We start from the raw sequence: 22,448 nt of genomic DNA on the forward strand, positions 1-22,448 counted from the left end.
ATGTCAGATGCTGCAGATCATTTAAAGACGTCATACTGGCAGCGTTCAAGATAAATCTATTATGACATCACACAACAGAACACTACAACTGGAACAACAATCTCAGAAACAGTTGCACGCAAAGAAATGGGCAAACCACATTATAAAATACCCTGTTTCTTAATGAACATGTTTGTTATTTGCGTGCCAGTTCAGTTACTGTCAGTCCCTCCCTGTTTCTTAATGAACATGTTTGTTATTTGCATGCCAGTTCAGTTACTGTCAGTCCCTCCCTGTTTCCACCAGTAACTCTGTTCAGTACTGTGAACTCTGGCTTCAAGTTATTACAAACATTTTGAGAATGACAATGAGAGAAGAGCGCTGCAATGTTTGTTCTTAGAAAAACTGCAGTCATTTGCATCATACGAGGTTCTGGTGACAGAATGGGGAAGTGAGAGTTAATTAAAAAGAGACGTCTCTCTTTACTTGAATCTTTCTGATCTGAACTGAAACAGGATACTTGGTTCAGTGCGTGTGTCAGCTAAATATGTATCTCCTACTGAACCCTAATACATTATATAGATAGAGAGACATGGGTCAGTCAGTACAATTATATAGACAGATTGGTCAGTCAGTATGATTGTAGAGCCAGATGGGTCAGACAGTACAATTATATAGACAGATTGGTCAGTCAGTATGATTGTAGAGACAGATGGGTCAGTCAGTATGATTGTAGAGCCAGATGGGTCAGTCAGTACAATTATATAGACAGATTGGTCAGTCAGTATGATTGTAGAGCCAGATGGGTCAGTCAGTATGATTGTAGAGCCAGATGGGTCAGTCAGTATGATTGTAGAGCCAGATGGGTCAGTCAGTATGATTGTAGAGCCAGATGGGTCAGTCAGTATGATTGTAGAGACAGATGGGTCAGTCAGTATGATTGTAGAGCCAGATGGGTCAGTCAGTATGATTGTAGAGACAGATGGGTCAGTCAGTATGATTGTAGAGCCAGATGGGTCAGTCAGTATGATTGTAGAGACAGATGGGTCAGTCAGTATGATTGTAGAGACAGATGGGTCAGTCAGTATGATTGTAGAGCCAGATGGGTCAGTCAGTATGATTGTAGAGCCAGATGGGTCAGTCAGTATGATTGTAGAGCCAGATGGGTCAGTCAGTATGATTGTATAGACAGATGGGTCAGTCAGTATGATTGTAGAGCCAGATGGGTCAGTCAGTATGATTGTAGAGACAGATGGGTCAGTCAGTATGATTGTAGAGACAGATGGGTCAGTCAGTATGATTGTAGAGACAGATGGGTCAGTCAGTATGATTGTAGAGCCAGATGGGTCAGTCAGAATGATTGTAGAGCCAGATGTGAAGTTGGTGTGAGTGTGGGGAGAGTTACAGACTATACAGTAGTCTAGTGAAGTTGGTGTGAGTGTGGGGAGAGATACGGAGTCTACTGTAGTCTAGTGAAGTTGGTGTGAGTGTGGGGAGAGAAACAGAGTCTACTGTAGTCTAGTGAAGTTGGTGTCTGTGGGGAGAGATACAGAGTATACAGTAGTCTAGTGAAGTTGGTGTGAGTGTGGGGAGAGATACTGAGTATACTGTAGTCTAGTGAAGTTGGTGTGAGTGTGGGGAGAGATACAGAGTCTACAGTAGTCTAGTGAAGTTGGTGTGAGTGTGGGGGAGAGAAACAGAGTCTACAGTAGTCTAGTGAAGTTGGTGTGAGTGTGGGGAGAGAAACAAAGTCTACTGTAGTCTAGTGGAGTTGGTGTGAGTGTGGGGAGAGAAACAAAGTCTACAGTAGTCTAGTGAAGTTGGTGTGAGTGTGGGGAGAGAAACAGAGTCTACAGTAGTCTAGTGAAGTTGGTGTGAGTGTGGGGAGAGTAATCTAGTCCGGTCCATAACTGCCCGTAGTGTGTTAACCTGTTGCTGTAGCATGAGGCAGGTTGATGTAGGACACAAGTACACCCCTGAACAGAACGCTAGTCGACTGCAGGACATTATCCCGTCTCCTTAATAAACAGACTATCAGCAGGTGAGAACAGTAACAAAACATTTCCTGTCCTTGTTTTTGTGAAAAGCCAGGGATGGGTTTTGGATAAATGTAACCACTCTCACATTCATAGACAGAGCCAGGGATGGGTTTGGATAATGTAACCACTCTCACATTCATAGACAGAGCCAGGGATGGGTTTGGATAAATGTAACCACTCTCACATTCATAGACAGAGCTACGGATAGGTTTGGATAAATGTAACCACTCTCACATTCATAGACAGAGCTAGGGATGGGTTTGGATAAATGTAACCACTCTCACATTCATAGACAGAGCTAGGGATGGGTTTGGATAAATGTAACCACTCTCACATTCATAGACAGAGCTACGGATGGGTTTGGATAAATGTAACCACTCTCACATTCATAGACAGAGCCAGGGATGGGTTTGGATAAATGTAACCACTCTCACATTCATAGACAGAGCCAGGGATGGGTTTGTATAAATGTAACCACTCTCACATTCATAGACAGAGCTAGGGATGGGTTTGGATAAATGTAACCACTCTCACATTCATAGACAGAGCTAGGATGGGTTTGGATAAATGTAACCACTCTCACATTCATAGACAGAGCTAGGGATGGGTTTGGATAAATGTAACCACTCTCACATTCATAGACAGAGCTACGGATGGGTTTGGATAAATGTAACCACTCTCACATTCATAGACAGAGCCAGGGATGGGTTTGGATAAATGTAACCACTCTCACATTCATAGACAGAGCAAGGGATGGGTTTGGATAAATGTAACCACTCTCACATTCATAGACAGAGCCAGGGATGGGTTTGGATAAATGTAACCACTCTCACATTCATAGACAGAGCTAGTGATGGGTTTGGATAAATGTAACCACTCTCACATTCATAGACAGAGCTAGGGATGGGTTTGGATAAATGTAACCACTCTCACATTCATAGACAGAGCTAGGGATGGGTTTGGATAAATGTGACCACTCTCACATTCATAGACAGAGCTAGGGATGGGTTTGGATAAATGTAACCACTCTCACATTCATAGACAGAGCTAGGGATGGGTTTGGATAAATGTAACCACTCTCACATTCATAGACAGAGCTAAGGATGGGTTTGGATAAATGCAACCACTCTCACATTCATAGACAGAGCCAGGGATGGGTTTGGATAAATGTAACCACTCTCACATTCATAGACAGAGCTAGGGATGGGTTTGTATAAATGTAACCACTCTCACATTCATAGACAGAGCCAGGGATGGGTTTGGATAAATGTAACCACTCTCACATTCATAGACAGAGCTAGGGATGGGTTTGGATAAATGTAACCACTCTCACATTCATAGACAGAGCCAGGGATGGGTTTGGATAAATGTAACCACTCTCACATTCATAGACAGAGCTATGGATGGGTTTGGATAAATGTAACCACTCTCACATTCATAGACAGAGCTGGGGATGGGTTTGGATAAATGTAACCACTCTCACATTCATAGACAGAGCTACGGATGGAAGGACTGACCATCCATGATGTCAACATTATAGTTTTAACCATGTTCTCAGGATATACAGTGGGTGTTTACATTTACTATGTTTTAAATTATAGTAAAATAAGCTTATATTCTGGGTTCTGATGGGGGTATGACAGTTCAACTAAACTCAAGAAACATTTATAAGTTATATTCTTCAAGAATCAATGCGTGTATATCATTAATTTATTAGTCCAATAATGGATATAGCAATTGTAGAATGTTTTTGTTATGACTCGATCAGGGATCAAACCACCAACCTTCCAAACTGAGGGAAGACACAAACCACACCACACTAAATCTGAGATGAATTGATTGAAAAATATTCTATGATTTAATTTCACTATGATGTAAAGGTTAACAGTATGCTACAGGTTTTAAATCAAAATACACACATCCTGAAATCTGCAATTAAATGTTGAAAGACACATAGTCCATTTCAATAAAATAGAATTACTTACAAACTAGTTGGTTAATGATGTAGAGAACTTAATTTAATCTTAATTGTTCTTGTACTTGATGTAATGTATCATATAGTACATAGTCCACTTTAATATCCTTCCTTTGAAATGCAATTCTCCAGTAAATGTGTTCTGAGTATTTCAGAAAATAGCAGCGCTGCTGAACATCCTGGAGGAAACAGAGTTACAGAGAATTGAGGAAGAGGAACCTGAAGGGCAGCATGTTGGTTCTTAGAAAGATATTCAGAGTGAATGAGGGTATAGAGGGGAGATTCCCCCATCAATTGTCAATGGGTCTGATGGACCAGCTCTCTGTATAAAAGACAGGTCAGATCAGACCTCAGACATAGAACCAGAGCATCAGCTAGACTTCTGACACAGAACCAGACTAGAGCATCAGAGACCAGAGCATCAGAGACCAGAGCATCAGAGACCAGAGCATCAGAGACAGAACATCAGAGACCAGAACATCAGAGAACATCTCAGACAATACAATCTTCAGCATCTCAACCATCTCTGAACCATGAAGACCCTGACTGCTCTACTCCTCCTGGGACTGCTCTGCTCCCTCCATACGACGTCTGCAGGTGTGTGTTTGTGTGTGTGTGTGTGTGTGTGTGTGTGTGTAGCAATGCTGTGTAATACGCTGTTGGAGACATACCTGGAGATCTTTATGTTAACTGTGGTTTGTTTACAGGTGTCATCGCGTTGGAAATAGCACCTGAATGCTGTATGAAATTCAGCGCGAGGATCCCTCTTCAACAAGTGGTTTCTCTCAGAACAACCTCCAGTAGCTGCCCTCGCAAAGCACTGATGTAAGTAAGCATAGTCTACTTTAAACTGAAAACATCTGGGCTAGCCTGGTCCCAGATCTGTTTGTGACTTCACGTCAACTCCTTGTCATGCCAAACATGACCAGGAGTAACAAGGAGTTGGTATGATAGCACAAACACACCTGGAACCAGGCTACATCCAGGCTACACTGTACAAGACAAGATGGAGCATTTCTATTACAGACTGGATGTTCTGAGAGACAATGTGTTGTGTATCTGTTGCAGTTTCACCACAAAGAAAGGGAAGATATTTTGTGTTGACCCTTCTGAAGCCTGGGTCCAGAGTCATGTGACCAAGATTGAGAGCAGATCGACTACTGCCAAGACGACGATGACGTCATCAACTACCATCACCCCCTAACACCCCAACCCTTGTTGGTGCACTTTAAAGGGAATAGGTTGCCATTAGTGACACAAACCTTGTCATGCATGTCAATACCCTATCTGAGATTGGTATAGAGGAGGTTCAATGTAATGTACTAGGTTAATATCCTATCTGAGATTGGTATGGATTAGGTTCAATGTAATGTACTAGGTTAATATCCTATCTGAGATTGGTATGGATTAGGTTCAATGTAATGTACTAGGTTAATATCCTATCTGAGATTGGTATGGATTAGGTTCAATGTAATGTACTAGGTTAATATCCTATCTGAGATTGGTATGGATTAGGTTCAGTGTAATGTACTAGGTTAATACCCTATCTGAGATTGGTATAGAGGAGGCTCAATGTAATATATTAGGTTAATACCCTATCTGAGATTGGTATGGATTAGGTTCAGTGTAATGTACTAGGTTTAGGATATACTAATTGTTTATTTTTCTAAAACTGTAAACATATTTGACATGTAACCTATTTAATATTTTATAAAGCCTTTGAAGATTTCAAACATCCTGTGAAAGTGTGGTTCATATTATTCAATTAATGTATTAATGGGTTGTAACTAGGTCTATTCTACTGATATAGATATTAATCGGTTGTAACTAGGTCTATTCTACTATACTGATATAGATATTAATGGGTTGTAACTAGGTCTATTCTACTGATTTAGATATTAATGGGTTGTAACTAGGTCTATTCTACAATACTGATATAGATATTAATGGGTTGTAACTAGGTCTATTCTACTGATATAGATATTAATCGGTTGTAACTAAATCTATTCTACTATACTGATATAGATATTAATGGGTTGTAACTAGGTCTATTCTACTGATATAGATATTGATGGGTTGTAAACTTGGTCTATTCTACTGATATAGATATTAATGGGTTGTAACTAGGTATATTCTACTGATATAGATATTAATGGGTTGTAACTAGGTCTATTCTACTGATTTAGATATTAATGGGTTGTAACTAGGTCTATTCTACAATACTGATATAGATATTAATGGGTTGTAACTAGGTATATTCTACTATACTGATATAGATATTAATGGGTTGTAACTAGGTCTATTCTACTATACTGATATAGATATTAATGGGTTGTAACTAGGTATATTCTACTATACTGATATAGATATTAATGGGTTGTAACTAGGTCTATTCTACTGATATAGATATTAATGGGTTGTAACTAGGTCTATTCTACTATACTGAAATAGATATTAATGGGTTGTAACTAGGTCTATTCTACTGATATAGATATTAATGGGTTGTAACTAGGTCTATTCTACTGATATAGATATTGATGGGTTGTAACTAGGTCTATTCTACTATACTGATATAGATATTAATGGGTTGTAACTAGGTCTATTCTACTATACTGATATAGATATTAATGGGTTGTAACTAGGTCTATTCTACTATACTGATATAGATATTAATGGGTTGTAACTAGGTCTATTCTACTATACTGATATAGATATTAATGGGTTGTAACTAGGTATATTCTACTATACTGATATAGATATTAATGGGTTGTAACTAGGTCTATTCTACTATACTGATATAGATATTAATGGGTTGTAACTAGGTCTATTCTACTATACTGATATAGATATTAATGGGTTGTAACTAGGTCTATTCTACTATACTGATATAGATATTAATGGGTTGTAACTAGGTCTATTCTACTATACTGATATAGATATTCATGGGTTGTAACTAGGTATATTCTACTATACTGATATAGATATTAATGGGTTGTAACTAGGTTTATTCTACTATACTGATATAGATATTAATGGGTTGTAACTAGGTTTATTCTACTATACTGATATAGATATTAATCAAGAACTGCCACTCTGCTGGATTTTTCATGCTCAACAGTTTCCTGTGTGTATCATGAATGGTCCACTACACAAAGGACATCCAGCCAACTTGACACAACTGTGGGAAGCATTGGAGTCAACATGTGGAGGCGTTGTGGTGCCTTCTTCACGACAAATAAATTAATATTGAAGTATTTTATTTTACATAATGGCGCTGCCAGTCCACCAGGTGGCGCCGCTCGAACATTCTTTGGGGAGAACTCTGTCTGTATGTTACCTCCTCTCTGTCCATCATGTTGCATTGGATCCACTTATTGCCTTGGTGTCTGTGTTGGAGATGGTCTGTTCATTCAGCACTGGATCTGAGGGACACAGAACATGGTAGTCAGGAGACCATCTCTTTCCAATTCACTCTTCATCAGTAAAGATCAAAGTTTAAAGGGACAGTGAGAGATTCACTCTTCATCAGTACAGATCAAAGTTTAAAGGGACTGTGAGAGATTCACTCTTCATCAGTACAGATCAAAGTTTAAAGGGACTGTGAGAGATTCACTCTTCATCAGTACAGATCAAAGTTTAAAGGGACTGTGAGAGATTCACTCTTCATCAGTACAGATCAAAGTTTAAAGGGACTGTGAGAGATTCACTCTTCATCAGTACAGGTCAGTTTAAAGGGACTGTGAGAGATTCACTCTTCATCAGTAAAGATCAAAGTTTAAAGGGACAGTGAGAGATTTCTACAATAAAGTTCTGTTACAGTCAGATGAAAAAGGCTTAAAGGGATACTTCTGGATTTTTGCATTAATGTCCTTTATCTACTGCAAGCATGCTAGCAGATACCCATAGACTTCCAGTCATTGTGCTAATGCTAATTAGCATTGGCTCGTGAAACTTCCTCTAACTTCCTTCATACTGGACACAGAAACATAAAAATAGCATCTACAAATTCAACTGACTGTGGAGAAGTACAGTGTCTTGCAAAAGTATTCATCCCCCTTGGTGTTTTTCCTATTTTGTTGCATTACAACATGTCATTTAAATGGATTTTTAGTTGGATTTCATGTAATGGACAAAATAGTCTCAAAATTACTTCTTTCAAGTTTTCCCCAAAAATAAAAAACAGGAATCTGGTGTGTGCATATATATTCACCCCCGTTGCTATTTATCCCCTAAATAAGATCTGATGCAACCAATTACCTTCAGAAGTCACATAATCAGTCAAATAAAGTCCTTTGAAATGAATTTAATTCAGAGAGAGAGAGAGAGAGAGAGAGACAGAGAGAGAGAGAGAGAGAGAGAGAGAGAGAGAGAGAGAGAGAGAGAGAGAGAGGAGAGAGAGAGAGAGAGAGAAGAGAGAGGAGAGAGAGAGAGAGAGAGAGAGAGAGAGAGAGAGAGAGAGGTAGAGTGTCACGCCCTTGGTTAGGCCAGGGTGTGACTAGGGTGGGCATTTTATGTTCATTTTCTATGTTTGGGATTTCTGTGTGTTTGGCCGGGTGTGGTTCTCAATCAGACGCAGCTAGCTGTCTATTGTTGTCTCTGATTGAGAACCATACTTAGGCAGCCTGTTTTCCCACTGTTAGTTGTGGTTATTTTCTGTTGAGTTGTTCTGTTGTTGCACCTGTCAGAACTGTTTCGGCTTCTCTTTTGTTATTTTGTATTCAGTGTTCAGTCAGAATAAATCAGATGAAAACGTACCACGCTGCAATTTGGTCTTCACCTTCTTCCGACGACACCCATTACAGAGAGAGAGATACATTGTATCATTTTCAATGTCACGTTCTGACCTTAGTTCCTTTGTTTTGTCTTTGTTTTAGTTGGTCAGGGCGTGAGTTGGGGTGGGCAGTCTATGTTTGTTTTTCTATGTAGGTTTTTGAGTTTTGGGCTGGTATGGTTCTCAATCAGAGGCAGGTGTCGTTAGTTGTCTCTGATTGAGAATCATACTTAGGTAGCCTGTTTCCACCTGAGTTTCACTGTTGGTTTTTGAGTTTTGGCCTGGTATGGTTCTCAATCAGAGGCAGGTGTCGTTAGTTGTCTCTGATTGAGAATCATACTTAGGTAGCCTGTTTCCACCTGGGTTTCACTGTTGGTTTTTGAGTTTGCCCTGGTATTGTTCTCAATCAAAGGCAGGTGTCGTTAGTTGTCTCTGATTGAGAATCATACTTAGGTAGCCTGTTTCCACCTGGGTTTCACTGTTGGTTTTTGAGTTTGCCCTGGTATTGTTCTCAATCAAAGGCAGGTGTCGTTAGTTGTCTCTGATTGAGAATCATACTTAGGGAGCCTGTTTCCACCTGGGTTTCACTGTTGGTTTTTGAGTTTGCCCTGGTATTGTTCTCAATCAAAGGCAGGTGTCGTTAGTTGTCTCTGATTGAGAATCATACTTAGGGAGCCTGTTTCCACCTGGGTTTCACTGTTGGTTTTTGAGTTTGCCCTGGTATTGTTCTCAATCAAAGGCAGGTGTCGTTAGTTGTCTCTGATTGAGAATCATACTTAGGGAGCCTGTTTCCACCTGGGTTTCACTGTTGGTTTTTGAGTTTGCCCTGGTATTGTTCTCAATCAAAGGCAGGTGTCGTTAGTTGTCTCTGATTGAGAATCATACTTAGGGAGCCTGTTTCCACCTGGGTTTCACTGTTGGTTTTTGAGTTTGCCCTGGTATTGTTCTCAATCAAAGGCAGGTGTCGTTAGTTGTCTCTGATTGAGAATCATACTTAGGGAGCCTGTTTCCACCTGGGTTTCACTGTTGGTTTTTGAGTTTGCCCTGGTATTGTTCTCAATCAAAGGCAGGTGTCGTTAGTTGTCTCTGATTGAGAATCATACTTAGGGAGCCTGTTTCCACCTGGGTTTCACTGTTGGTTTTTGAGTTTGCCCTGGTATTGTTCTCAATCAAAGGCAGGTGTCGTTAGTTGTCTCTGATTGAGAATCATACTTAGGGAGCCTGTTTCCACCTGGGTTTCACTGTTGGTTTTTGAGTTTGCCCTGGTATTGTTCTCAATCAAAGGCAGGTGTCGTTAGTTGTCTCTGATTGAGAATCATACTTAGGGAGCCTGTTTCCACCTGGGTTTCACTGTTGGTTTTTGAGTTTGCCCTGGTATTGTTCTCAATCAAAGGCAGGTGTCGTTAGTTGTCTCTGATTGAGAATCATACTTAGGGAGCCTGTTTCCACCTGGGTTTCACTGTTGGTTTTTGAGTTTGCCCTGGTATTGTTCTCAATCAAAGGCAGGTGTCGTTAGTTGTCTCTGATTGAGAATCATACTTAGGGAGCCTGTTTCCACCTGGGTTTCACTGTTGGTTTTTGAGTTTGCCCTGGTATTGTTCTCAATCAAAGGCAGGTGTCGTTAGTTGTCTCTGATTGAGAATCATACTTAGGGAGCCTGTTTCCACTTGGGTTTCACTGTTGGTTTTTGAGTTTGCCCTGGTATTGTTCTCAATCAAAGGCAGGTGTCGTTAGTTGTCTCTGATTGAGAATCATACTTAGGGAGCCTGTTTCCACCTGGGTTTCACTGTTGGTTTTTGAGTTTGCCCTGGTATTGTTCTCAATCAAAGGCAGGTGTCGTTAGTTGTCTCTGATTGAGAATCATACTTAGGGAGCCTTTTTCCACCTGGGTTTCGTGGGTGTTTATTTTCTGTTTCCAGTCTTTGTGTGTCTCCACCAGACAGAACTGTTCCGGTTGTTTCCAGTCTTTGTGTGTCTCCACCAGACAGAACTGTTCCTGTTGTTTCCAGTCTTTGTGTGTCTCCACCAGACAGAACTGTTCCGGTTGTTTCCAGTCTTTGTGTGTGTCTCCACCAGACAGAACTGTTCCGGTTGTTTCCAGTCTTTGTGTGTGTCTCCACCAGACAGAACTGTTCCGGTTGTTTCCAGTCTTTGTGTGTGTCTCCACCAGACAGAACTGTTCCGGTTGTTTCCAGTCTTTGTGTGTGTCTCCACCAGACAGAACTGTTCCGGTTGTTTCCAGTCTTTGTGTGTGTCTCCACCAGACAGAACTGTTCTGGTTGTTTCCAGTCTTTGTGTGTCTCCACCAGACAGAACTGTTCCGGTTGTTTCCAGTCTTTGTGTGTCTCCACCAGACAGAACTGTTCCGGTTGTTTCCAGTCTTTGTGTGTGTCTCCACCAGACAGAACTGTTCCGGTTGTTTCCAGTCTTTGTGTGTGTCTCCACCAGACAGAACTGTTCTGGTTGTTTCCAGTCTTTGTGTGTGTCTCCACCAGACAGAACTGTTCCGGTTGTTTCCAGTCTTTGTGTGTGTCTCCACCAGACAGAACTGTTCCGGTTGTTTCCAGTCTTTGTGTGTGTCTCCACCAGACAGAACTGTTCCGGTTGTTTCCAGTCTTTGTGTGTGTCTCCACCAGACAGAACTGTTCCTGTTGTTTCCAGTCTTTGTGTGTCTCCACCAGACAGAACTGTTCCGGTTGTTTCCAGTCTTTGTGTGTGTCTCCACCAGACAGAACTGTTCCGGTTGTTTCCAGTCTTTGTGTGTGTCTCCACCAGACAGAACTGTTCCGGTTGTTTCCAGTCTTTGTGTGTGTCTCCACCAGACAGAACTGTTCCGGTTGTTTCCAGTCTTTGTGTGTGTCTCCACCAGACAGAACTGTTCTGGTTGTTTCCAGTCTTTGTGTGTGTCTCCACCAGACAGAACTGTTCTGGTTGTTTCCAGTCTTTGTGTGTCTCCACCAGACAGAACTGTTCCGGTTGTTTCCAGTCTTTGTGTGTCTCCACCAGACAGAACTGTTCCGGTTGTTTCCAGTCTTTGTGTGTGTCTCCACCAGACAGAACTGTTCCGGTTGTTTCCAGTCTTTGTGTGTGTCTCCACCAGACAGAACTGTTCTGGTTGTTTCCAGTCTTTGTGTGTGTCTCCACCAGACAGAACTGTTCCGGTTGTTTCCAGTCTTTGTGTGTGTCTCCACCAGACAGAACTGTTCCGGTTGTTTCCAGTCTTTGTGTGTGTCTCCACCAGACAGAACTGTTCCGGTTGTTTCCAGTCTTTGTGTGTGTCTCCACCAGACAGAACTGTTCCTGTTGTTTCCAGTCTTTGTGTGTCTCCACCAGACAGAACTGTTCCGGTTGTTTCCAGTCTTTGTGTGTCTCCACCAGACAGAACTGTTCCTGTTGTTTCCAGTCTTTGTGTGTCTCCACCAGACAGAACTGTTCCGGTTGTTTCCAGTCTTTGTGTGTGTCTCCACCAGACAGAACTGTTCCTGTTGTTTCCAGTCTTTGTGTGTCTCCACCAGACAGAACTGTTCCGGTTGTTTCCAGTCTTTGTGTGTCTCCACCAGACAGAACTGTTCCTGTTGTTTCCAGTCTTTGTGTGTCTCCACCAGACAGAACTATTCCTGTTGTTTCCAGTCTTTGTGTGTCTCCACCAGACAGAACTGTTCCGGTTGTTTCCAGTCTTTGTGTGTGTCTCCACCAGACAGAACTGTTCCTGTTGTTTCCAGTCTTTGTGTGTGTCTCCACCAGACAGAACTGTTCCGGTTGTTTCCAGTCTTTGTGTGTGTCTCCACCAGACAGAACTGTTCCTGTTGTTTCCAGTCTTTGTGTGTGTCTCCACCAGACAGAACTGTTCCGGTTGTTTCCAGTCTTTGTGTGTGTCTCCACCAGACAGAACTGTTCCTGTTGTTTCCAGTCTTTGTGTGTGTCTCCACCAGACAGAACTGTTCCTGTTGTTTCCAGTCTTTGTGTGTGTCTCCACCAGACAGAACTGTTCCGGTTGTTTCCAGTCTTTGTGTGTGTCTCCACCAGACAGAACTGTTCCGGTTGTTTCCAGTCTTTGTGTGTGTCTCCACCAGACAGAACTGTTTCGGTTGTTTCTTTGTTGTTTTGTTATTCAGTGTTCAGTTTACTTTATTAAAAAGATGAACAGGTACCACGCTGCGCATTGATCCTCACCTTCTTCCCACGACAGCCGTTACAATCAAGCCTTAAAGTTATTCAGAAAAGTCAACCAAGTTGTTACTATCGTAAATGTATTTTTTTTACCAGAGAAATAGTTATGTTTCTCCCATGTCAGATGCTGCAGATCATTTAAAGACGTCATACTGGCAGCGTTCAAGATAAATCTATTATGACATCACACAACAGAACACTACAACTGGAACAACAATCTCAGAAACAGTTGCACGCAAAGAAATGGTCAAACCACATGATAAAATACCCTGTTTCTTAATGAACATGTTTGTTATTTGCGTGCCAGTTCAGTTACTGTCAGTCCCTCCCTGTTTCTTAATGAACATGTTTGTTATTTGCGTGCCAGTTCAGTTACTGTCAGTCCCTCCCTGTTTCCACCAGTAACTCTGTTCAGTACTGTGAACTCTGGCTTCAAGTTATTACAAACATTTTGAGAATGACAATGAGAGAAGAGCGCTGCAATGTTTGTTCTTAGAAAAACTGCAGTCATTTGCATCATACGAGGTTCTGGTGACAGAATGGGGAAGTGAGAGTTAATTAAAAAGAGACGTCTCTCTTTACTTGAATCTTTCTGATCTGAACTGAAACAGGATACTTGGTTCAGTGCGTGTGTCAGCTAAATATGTATCTCCTACTGAACCCTAATACATTATATAGATAGAGAGACATGGGTCAGTCAGTACAATTATATAGTCAGATTGGTCAGTCAGTATGATTGTATAGACAGATGGGTCAGTCAGTATGATTGTATAGACAGATGGGTCAGTCAGTATGATTGAGGAGCCATATGGGTCAGTCAGTATGATTGTAGAGCCAGATGGGTCAGTCAGTATGATTGTAGAGACAGATGGGTCAGTCAGTATGATTGTAGAGACAGATGGGTCAGTCAGTATGATTGAGGAGCCATATGGGTCAGTCAGTATGATTGTAGAGCCAGATGGGTCAGTCAGTATGATTGTAGAGCCAGATGGGTCAGTCAGTATGATTGTAGAGACAGATGGGTCAGTCAGTATGATTGTAGAGACAGATGGGTCAGTCAGTATGATTGTAGAGCCAGATGGGTCAGTCAGTATGATTGTAGAGACAGATGTGAAGTTGGTGTGAGTGTGGGGAGAGAAACAGAGTCTACTGTAGTCTTGTGAAGTTGGTGTGAGTGTGGGGAGAGAAACAGAGTCTACTGTAGTCTAGTGAAGTTGGTGTGAGTGTGGGGAGAGAAACAGAGTCTACAGTAGTCTAGTGAAGTTGGTGTGAGTGTGGGGAGAGAAACAGAGTCTACAGTAGTCTAGTGAAGTTGGTGTGAGTGTGGGGAGAGAAACAAAGTCTACAGTAGTCTAGTGAAGTTGGTGTGAGTGTGGGGAGAGAAACAAAGTCTACTCTAGTCTAGTGAAGTTGGTGTGAGTGTGGGGAGAGAAACAGAGTCTACAGTAGTCTAGTGAAGTTGGTGTGAGTGTGGGGAGAGTAATCTAGTCCGGTCCATGACTGCCCGTAGTGTGTTAACCTGTTGCTGTAGCATGAGGCAGGTTGATGTAGTACACCCCTGAACAGAACGCTAGTTGACTGCAGGACATTATCCCGTCTCCTTAATAAACAGACTATCAGCAGGTGAAACAGTAACAAAACATTTCCTATCCTTGTTTTTGTGAAAAGCCAGGGATGGGTTTGGATAAATGTAACCACTCTCACATTCATAGACAGAGCTACGGATGGGTTTGGATAAATGTAACCACTCTCACATTCATAGACAGAGCTAGGGATGGGTTTGAATAAATGTAACCACTCTCACATTCATAGACAGAGCTAGGGATGGGTTTGGATAAATGTAACCACTCTCACATTCATAGACAGAGCTAGGGATGGGTTTGGATAAATGTAACCACTCTCACATTCATAGACAGAGCTACGGATGGGTTTGGATAAATGTAACCACTCTCACATTCATAGACAGAGCTAGGGATGGGTTTGGATAAATGTAACCACTCTCACATTCATAGACAGAGCTACGGATGGGTTTGGATAAATGTAACCACTCTCACATTCATAGACAGAGCTAGGGATGGGTTTGGATAAATGTAACCACTCTCACATTCATAGACAGAGCTAGGGATGGGTTTGGATAAATGTAACCACTCTCACATTCATAGACAGAGCTACGGATGGGTTTGGATAAATGTAACCACTCTCACATTCATAGACAGAGCTACGGATGGGTTTGGATAAATGTAACCACTCTCACATTCATAGACAGAGCCAGGGATGGGTTTGGATAAATGTAACCACTCTCACATTCATAGACAGAGCCAGGGATGGGTTTGGATAAATGTAACCACTCTCACATTCATAGACAAAGCTAGGGATGGGTTTGGATAAATGTAACCACTCTCACATTCATAGACAGAGTTACGGATGGAAGGACTGACCATCCATGATGTCAACATGATAGTTTTAACCATGTTCTCAGGATATACAGTGGGTGTTTACATTTCCTATGTTTTAAATTATAGTAAAATAAGCTTATATTCTGGGTTCTGATGGGGGTATGACAGTTCAACTAAACTCAAGAAGCATTTATAAGTTATATTCTTCAAGAATCAATGCGTGTATATCATTAATTTATTAGTCCAATAATGGATATAGCAATTGTAGAATGTTTTTGTTATGACTCGATCAGGGATCAAACCACCAACCTTCCAAACTGAGGGAAGACACAAACCACACCACACTAAATCTGAGATGAATTGATTGAAAAATATTCTATGATTTAATCTCACTATGATGTAAAGGTTAACAGTATGCTACAGGTTTTAAATCAAAATGCACACATCCTAAAATCTGCATTTAAATGTTGAAAGACACATAGTCCATTTCAATAAAATAGAATTACTTACAAACTAGTTGGTTATGATGTAGAGAACTTAATTTAATCTTAATTATTCTTGTACTTGATGTAATGTATCATATAGTACATAGTCCACTTTAATATCCTTCCTTTGACATGCAATTCTCCAGTAAATGTGTTCTGAGTATTTCAGAAAATAGCAGCGCTGCTGAACATCCTGGAGGAAACAGAGTTACAGAGAATTGAGGAAGAGGAACCTGAAAGGCAGCATGTTGGTTCTTAGAAAGATATTCAGAGTGAATGAAGGAATAGAGGGGAGATTCCCCCATCAATTGTCAAAGGGTCTGATGGACCAGCTCTCTGTATAAAAGACAGGTCAGATCAGACCTCAGACATATAGCCAGAGCATCAGAGACCAGAGCATCAGAGACCAGAGCATCAGAGACCAGAGCATCAGAGACCAGAGCATCAGAGACCAGAGCATCAGAGAACAGAGCATCAGAGACCAGAGCATCAGAGACCAGAGCATCAGAGACCAGAGCATCAGAGACCAGAGCATCAGAGACCAGAACATCAGAGACCAGAACATCAGAGAACATCTCAGACAATACAATCTTCAGCATCTCAACCATCTCTGAACCATGAAGACCCTGACTGCTCTACTCCTCCTGGGACTGCTCTGCTCCCTCCATACGACGTCTGCAGGTGTGTGTTTGTGTGTGTGTGTGTGTGTGTGTGTGTGTGTGTGTGTGTGTGTGTGTGTGTGTGTGTGTGTGTAGCAATGCTGTGTAATACGCTGTTGGAGACATACCTGAAGATCTTTATGTTAACTGTGGTTTGTTTACAGGTGTCATCGCGTTGGAAATAGCACCTGAATGCTGTATGAAATTCAGCGCGAGGATCCCTCTTCAACAAGTGGTTTCTCTCAGAACAACCTCCAGTAGCTGCCCTCGCAAAGCACTGATGTAAGTAAGCATAGTCTACTTTAAACTGAAAACATCTGGGCTAGCCTGGTCCCAGATCTGTTTGTGACTTCACGTCAACTCCTTGTCATGCCAAACATGACCAGGAGTAACAAGGAGTTGGTATGATAGCACAAACACACCTGGAACCAGGCTACATCCAGGCTACACTGTACAAGACAAGATGGAGCATTTCTATTACAGACTGGATGTTCTGAGAGACAATGTGTTGTGTATCTGTTGCAGTTTCACCACAAAGAAAGGGAAGATATTTTGTGTTGACCCTTCTGAAGCCTGGGTCCAGAGTCATGTGACCAAGATTGAGAGCAGATCGACTACTGCCAAGACGACGATGACGTCATCAACTACCATCACCCCCTAACACCCCAACCCTTGTTGGTGCACTTTAAAGGGAATAGGTTGCCATTAGTGACACAAACCTTGTCATGCATGTCAATACCCTATCTGAGATTGGTATAGAGGAGGTTCAATGTAATGTACTAGGTTAATATCCTATCTGAGATTGGTATGGATTAGGTTCAATGTAATGTACTAGGTTAATATCCTATCTGAGATTGGTATGGATTAGGTTCAATGTAATGTACTAGGTTAATATCCTATCTGAGATTGGTATGGATTAGGTTCAATGTAATGTACTAGGTTAATATCCTATCTGAGATTGGTATGGATTAGGTTCAGTGTAATGTACTAGGTTTAGGATATACTAATTGTTTATTTTTCTAAAACTGTAAACATATTTGACATGTAACCTATTTAATATTTTATAAAGCCTTTGAAGATTTCAAACATCCTGTGAAAGTGTGGTTCATATTATTCAATTAATGTATTAATGGGTTGTAACTAGGTCTATTCTACTGATATAGATATTAATCGGTTGTAACTAGGTCTATTCTACTATACTGATATAGATATTAATGGGTTGTAACTAGGTCTATTCTACTGATTTAGATATTAATGGGTTGTAACTAGGTCTATTCTACAATACTGATATAGATATTAATGGGTTGTAACTAGGTCTATTCTACTGATATAGATATTAATCGGTTGTAACTAAATCTATTCTACTATACTGATATAGATATTAATGGGTTGTAACTAGGTCTATTCTACTGATATAGATATTGATGGGTTGTAAACTTGGTCTATTCTACTGATATAGATATTAATGGGTTGTAACTAGGTATATTCTACTGATATAGATATTAATGGGTTGTAACTAGGTCTATTCTACTGATTTAGATATTAATGGGTTGTAACTAGGTCTATTCTACAATACTGATATAGATATTAATGGGTTGTAACTAGGTATATTCTACTATACTGATATAGATATTAATGGGTTGTAACTAGGTCTATTCTACTATACTGATATAGATATTAATGGGTTGTAACTAGGTATATTCTACTATACTGATATAGATATTAATGGGTTGTAACTAGGTCTATTCTACTGATATAGATATTAATGGGTTGTAACTAGGTCTATTCTACTATACTGAAATAGATATTAATGGGTTGTAACTAGGTCTATTCTACTGATATAGATATTAATGGGTTGTAACTAGGTCTATTCTACTGATATAGATATTGATGGGTTGTAACTAGGTCTATTCTACTATACTGATATAGATATTAATGGGTTGTAACTAGGTCTATTCTACTATACTGATATAGATATTAATGGGTTGTAACTAGGTCTATTCTACTATACTGATATAGATATTAATGGGTTGTAACTAGGTCTATTCTACTATACTGATATAGATATTAATGGGTTGTAACTAGGTATATTCTACTATACTGATATAGATATTAATGGGTTGTAACTAGGTCTATTCTACTATACTGATATAGATATTAATGGGTTGTAACTAGGTCTATTCTACTATACTGATATAGATATTAATGGGTTGTAACTAGGTCTATTCTACTATACTGATATAGATATTAATGGGTTGTAACTAGGTCTATTCTACTATACTGATATAGATATTCATGGGTTGTAACTAGGTATATTCTACTATACTGATATAGATATTAATGGGTTGTAACTAGGTTTATTCTACTATACTGATATAGATATTAATGGGTTGTAACTAGGTTTATTCTACTATACTGATATAGATATTAATCAAGAACTGCCACTCTGCTGGATTTTTCATGCTCAACAGTTTCCTGTGTGTATCATGAATGGTCCACTACACAAAGGACATCCAGCCAACTTGACACAACTGTGGGAAGCATTGGAGTCAACATGTGGAGGCGTTGTGGTGCCTTCTTCACGACAAATAAATTAATATTGAAGTATTTTATTTTACATAATGGCGCTGCCAGTCCACCAGGTGGCGCCGCTCGAACATTCTTTGGGGAGAACTCTGTCTGTATGTTACCTCCTCTCTGTCCATCATGTTGCATTGGATCCACTTATTGCCTTGGTGTCTGTGTTGGAGATGGTCTGTTCATTCAGCACTGGATCTGAGGGACACAGAACATGGTAGTCAGGAGACCATCTCTTTCCAATTCACTCTTCATCAGTAAAGATCAAAGTTTAAAGGGACAGTGAGAGATTCACTCTTCATCAGTACAGATCAAAGTTTAAAGGGACTGTGAGAGATTCACTCTTCATCAGTACAGATCAAAGTTTAAAGGGACTGTGAGAGATTCACTCTTCATCAGTACAGATCAAAGTTTAAAGGGACTGTGAGAGATTCACTCTTCATCAGTACAGATCAAAGTTTAAAGGGACTGTGAGAGATTCACTCTTCATCAGTACAGGTCAGTTTAAAGGGACTGTGAGAGATTCACTCTTCATCAGTAAAGATCAAAGTTTAAAGGGACAGTGAGAGATTTCTACAATAAAGTTCTGTTACAGTCAGATGAAAAAGGCTTAAAGGGATACTTCTGGATTTTTGCATTAATGTCCTTTATCTACTGCAAGCATGCTAGCAGATACCCATAGACTTCCAGTCATTGTGCTAATGCTAATTAGCATTGGCTCGTGAAACTTCCTCTAACTTCCTTCATACTGGACACAGAAACATAAAAATAGCATCTACAAATTCAACTGACTGTGGAGAAGTACAGTGTCTTGCAAAAGTATTCATCCCCCTTGGTGTTTTTCCTATTTTGTTGCATTACAACATGTCATTTAAATGGATTTTTAGTTGGATTTCATGTAATGGACAAAATAGTCTCAAAATTACTTCTTTCAAGTTTTCCCCAAAAATAAAAAACAGGAATCTGGTGTGTGCATATATATTCACCCCCGTTGCTATTTATCCCCTAAATAAGATCTGATGCAACCAATTACCTTCAGAAGTCACATAATCAGTCAAATAAAGTCCTTTGAAATGAATTTAATTCAGAGAGAGAGAGAGAGAGAGAGAGACAGAGAGAGAGAGAGAGAGAGAGAGAGAGAGAGAGAGAGAGAGAGAGAGAGGGAGAGAGAGAGAGAGAGAGAGGGAGAGAGAGAGAGAGAGAGAGAGAGAGAGAGAGAGAGAGAGAGGTAGAGTGTCACGCCCTTGGTTAGGCCAGGGTGTGACTAGGGTGGGCATTTTATGTTCATTTTCTATGTTTGGGATTTCTGTGTGTTTGGCCGGGTGTGGTTCTCAATCAGACGCAGCTAGCTGTCTATTGTTGTCTCTGATTGAGAACCATACTTAGGCAGCCTGTTTTCCCACTGTTAGTTGTGGTTATTTTCTGTTGAGTTGTTCTGTTGTTGCACCTGTCAGAACTGTTTCGGCTTCTCTTTTGTTATTTTGTATTCAGTGTTCAGTCAGAATAAATCAGATGAAAACGTACCACGCTGCAATTTGGTCTTCACCTTCTTCCGAAGACACCCATTACAGAGAGAGAGATACATTGTATCATTTTCAATGTCACGTTCTGACCTTAGTTCCTTTGTTTTGTCTTTGTTTTAGTTGGTCAGGGCGTGAGTTGGGGTGGGCAGTCTATGTTTGTTTTTCTATGTAGGTTTTTGAGTTTTGGGCTGGTATGGTTCTCAATCAGAGGCAGGTGTCGTTAGTTGTCTCTGATTGAGAATCATACTTAGGTAGCCTGTTTCCACCTGAGTTTCACTGTTGGTTTTTGAGTTTTGGCCTGGTATGGTTCTCAATCAGAGGCAGGTGTCGTTAGTTGTCTCTGATTGAGAATCATACTTAGGTAGCCTGTTTCCACCTGGGTTTCACTGTTGGTTTTTGAGTTTGCCCTGGTATTGTTCTCAATCAAAGGCAGGTGTCGTTAGTTGTCTCTGATTGAGAATCATACTTAGGTAGCCTGTTTCCACCTGGGTTTCACTGTTGGTTTTTGAGTTTGCCCTGGTATTGTTCTCAATCAAAGGCAGGTGTCGTTAGTTGTCTCTGATTGAGAATCATACTTAGGGAGCCTGTTTCCACCTGGGTTTCACTGTTGGTTTTTGAGTTTGCCCTGGTATTGTTCTCAATCAAAGGCAGGTGTCGTTAGTTGTCTCTGATTGAGAATCATACTTAGGGAGCCTGTTTCCACCTGGGTTTCACTGTTGGTTTTTGAGTTTGCCCTGGTATTGTTCTCAATCAAAGGCAGGTGTCGTTAGTTGTCTCTGATTGAGAATCATACTTAGGGAGCCTGTTTCCACCTGGGTTTCACTGTTGGTTTTTGAGTTTGCCCTGGTATTGTTCTCAATCAAAGGCAGGTGTCGTTAGTTGTCTCTGATTGAGAATCATACTTAGGGAGCCTGTTTCCACCTGGGTTTCACTGTTGGTTTTTGAGTTTGCCCTGGTATTGTTCTCAATCAAAGGCAGGTGTCGTTAGTTGTCTCTGATTGAGAATCATACTTAGGGAGCCTGTTTCCACCTGGGTTTCACTGTTGGTTTTTGAGTTTGCCCTGGTATTGTTCTCAATCAAAGGCAGGTGTCGTTAGTTGTCTCTGATTGAGAATCATACTTAGGGAGCCTGTTTCCACCTGGGTTTCACTGTTGGTTTTTGAGTTTGCCCTGGTATTGTTCTCAATCAAAGGCAGGTGTCGTTAGTTGTCTCTGATTGAGAATCATACTTAGGGAGCCTGTTTCCACCTGGGTTTCACTGTTGGTTTTTGAGTTTGCCCTGGTATTGTTCTCAATCAAAGGCAGGTGTCGTTAGTTGTCTCTGATTGAGAATCATACTTAGGGAGCCTGTTTCCACCTGGGTTTCACTGTTGGTTTTTGAGTTTGCCCTGGTATTGTTCTCAATCAAAGGCAGGTGTCGTTAGTTGTCTCTGATTGAGAATCATACTTAGGGAGCCTGTTTCCACCTGGGTTTCACTGTTGGTTTTTGAGTTTGCCCTGGTATTGTTCTCAATCAAAGGCAGGTGTCGTTAGTTGTCTCTGATTGAGAATCATACTTAGGGAGCCTGTTTCCACCTGGGTTTCACTGTTGGTTTTTGAGTTTGCCCTGGTATTGTTCTCAATCAAAGGCAGGTGTCGTTAGTTGTCTCTGATTGAGAATCATACTTAGGGAGCCTGTTTCCACCTGGGTTTCACTGTTGGTTTTTGAGTTTGCCCTGGTATTGTTCTCAATCAAAGGCAGGTGTCGTTAGTTGTCTCTGATTGAGAATCATACTTAGGGAGCCTGTTTCCACCTGGGTTTCACTGTTGGTTTTTGAGTTTGCCCTGGTATTGTTCTCAATCAAAGGCAGGTGTCGTTAGTTGTCTCTGATTGA

At 40.7% G+C, this 22,448-nt stretch overlaps 1 protein-coding gene and 1 long non-coding RNA gene across 2 annotated transcripts; both read left to right on the top strand.

The window, feature by feature from the left end:
• The first annotated feature begins 4,343 nt into the window (after positions 1 to 4,343).
• LOC116371130 (C-C motif chemokine 13-like) lies at positions 4,344 to 5,728 on the top strand. Its single transcript, XM_031820004.1, has 3 exons — positions 4,344 to 4,590; positions 4,701 to 4,818; positions 5,062 to 5,728. Exons 1-3 carry the CDS (start codon positions 4,527 to 4,529, stop codon positions 5,195 to 5,197), a joined length of 318 nt encoding a protein of 105 aa, XP_031675864.1. The 5' UTR covers positions 4,344 to 4,526; the 3' UTR covers positions 5,198 to 5,728.
• An 11,350-nt stretch (positions 5,729 to 17,078) lies between these two features.
• On the top strand, positions 17,079 to 17,562 carry LOC116371132 (uncharacterized). The gene is made up of 2 exons (XR_004208849.1): positions 17,079 to 17,342; positions 17,447 to 17,562. It is a non-coding gene; the product is annotated as an uncharacterized LOC116371132 (long non-coding RNA).
• The last annotated feature ends 4,886 nt before the right edge of the window (positions 17,563 to 22,448 follow it).

Source organism: Oncorhynchus kisutch, unplaced genomic scaffold, assembly GCF_002021735.2.
Source record: "Oncorhynchus kisutch isolate 150728-3 unplaced genomic scaffold, Okis_V2 scaffold2951, whole genome shotgun sequence".
Classification (NCBI taxonomy): domain Eukaryota; kingdom Metazoa; phylum Chordata; class Actinopteri; order Salmoniformes; family Salmonidae; genus Oncorhynchus; species Oncorhynchus kisutch.

What these genes read in the sequence shown, in the direction of transcription:
- LOC116371130 (XM_031820004.1), top strand. Translation starts at nt 4,527, where the DNA reads ATGAAGACCCTGACTGCTCTACTCCTCCTGGGACTGCTCTGCTCCCTC. An exon ending in CCTCCATACGACGTCTGCAG is followed by an intron (nt 4,591 to 4,700) that starts GTGTGTGTTTGT and finishes GTTTGTTTACAG; the next exon opens with GTGTCATCGCGTTGGAAATA. An exon ending in TGCCCTCGCAAAGCACTGAT is followed by an intron (nt 4,819 to 5,061) that starts GTAAGTAAGCAT and finishes TATCTGTTGCAG; the next exon opens with TTTCACCACAAAGAAAGGGA.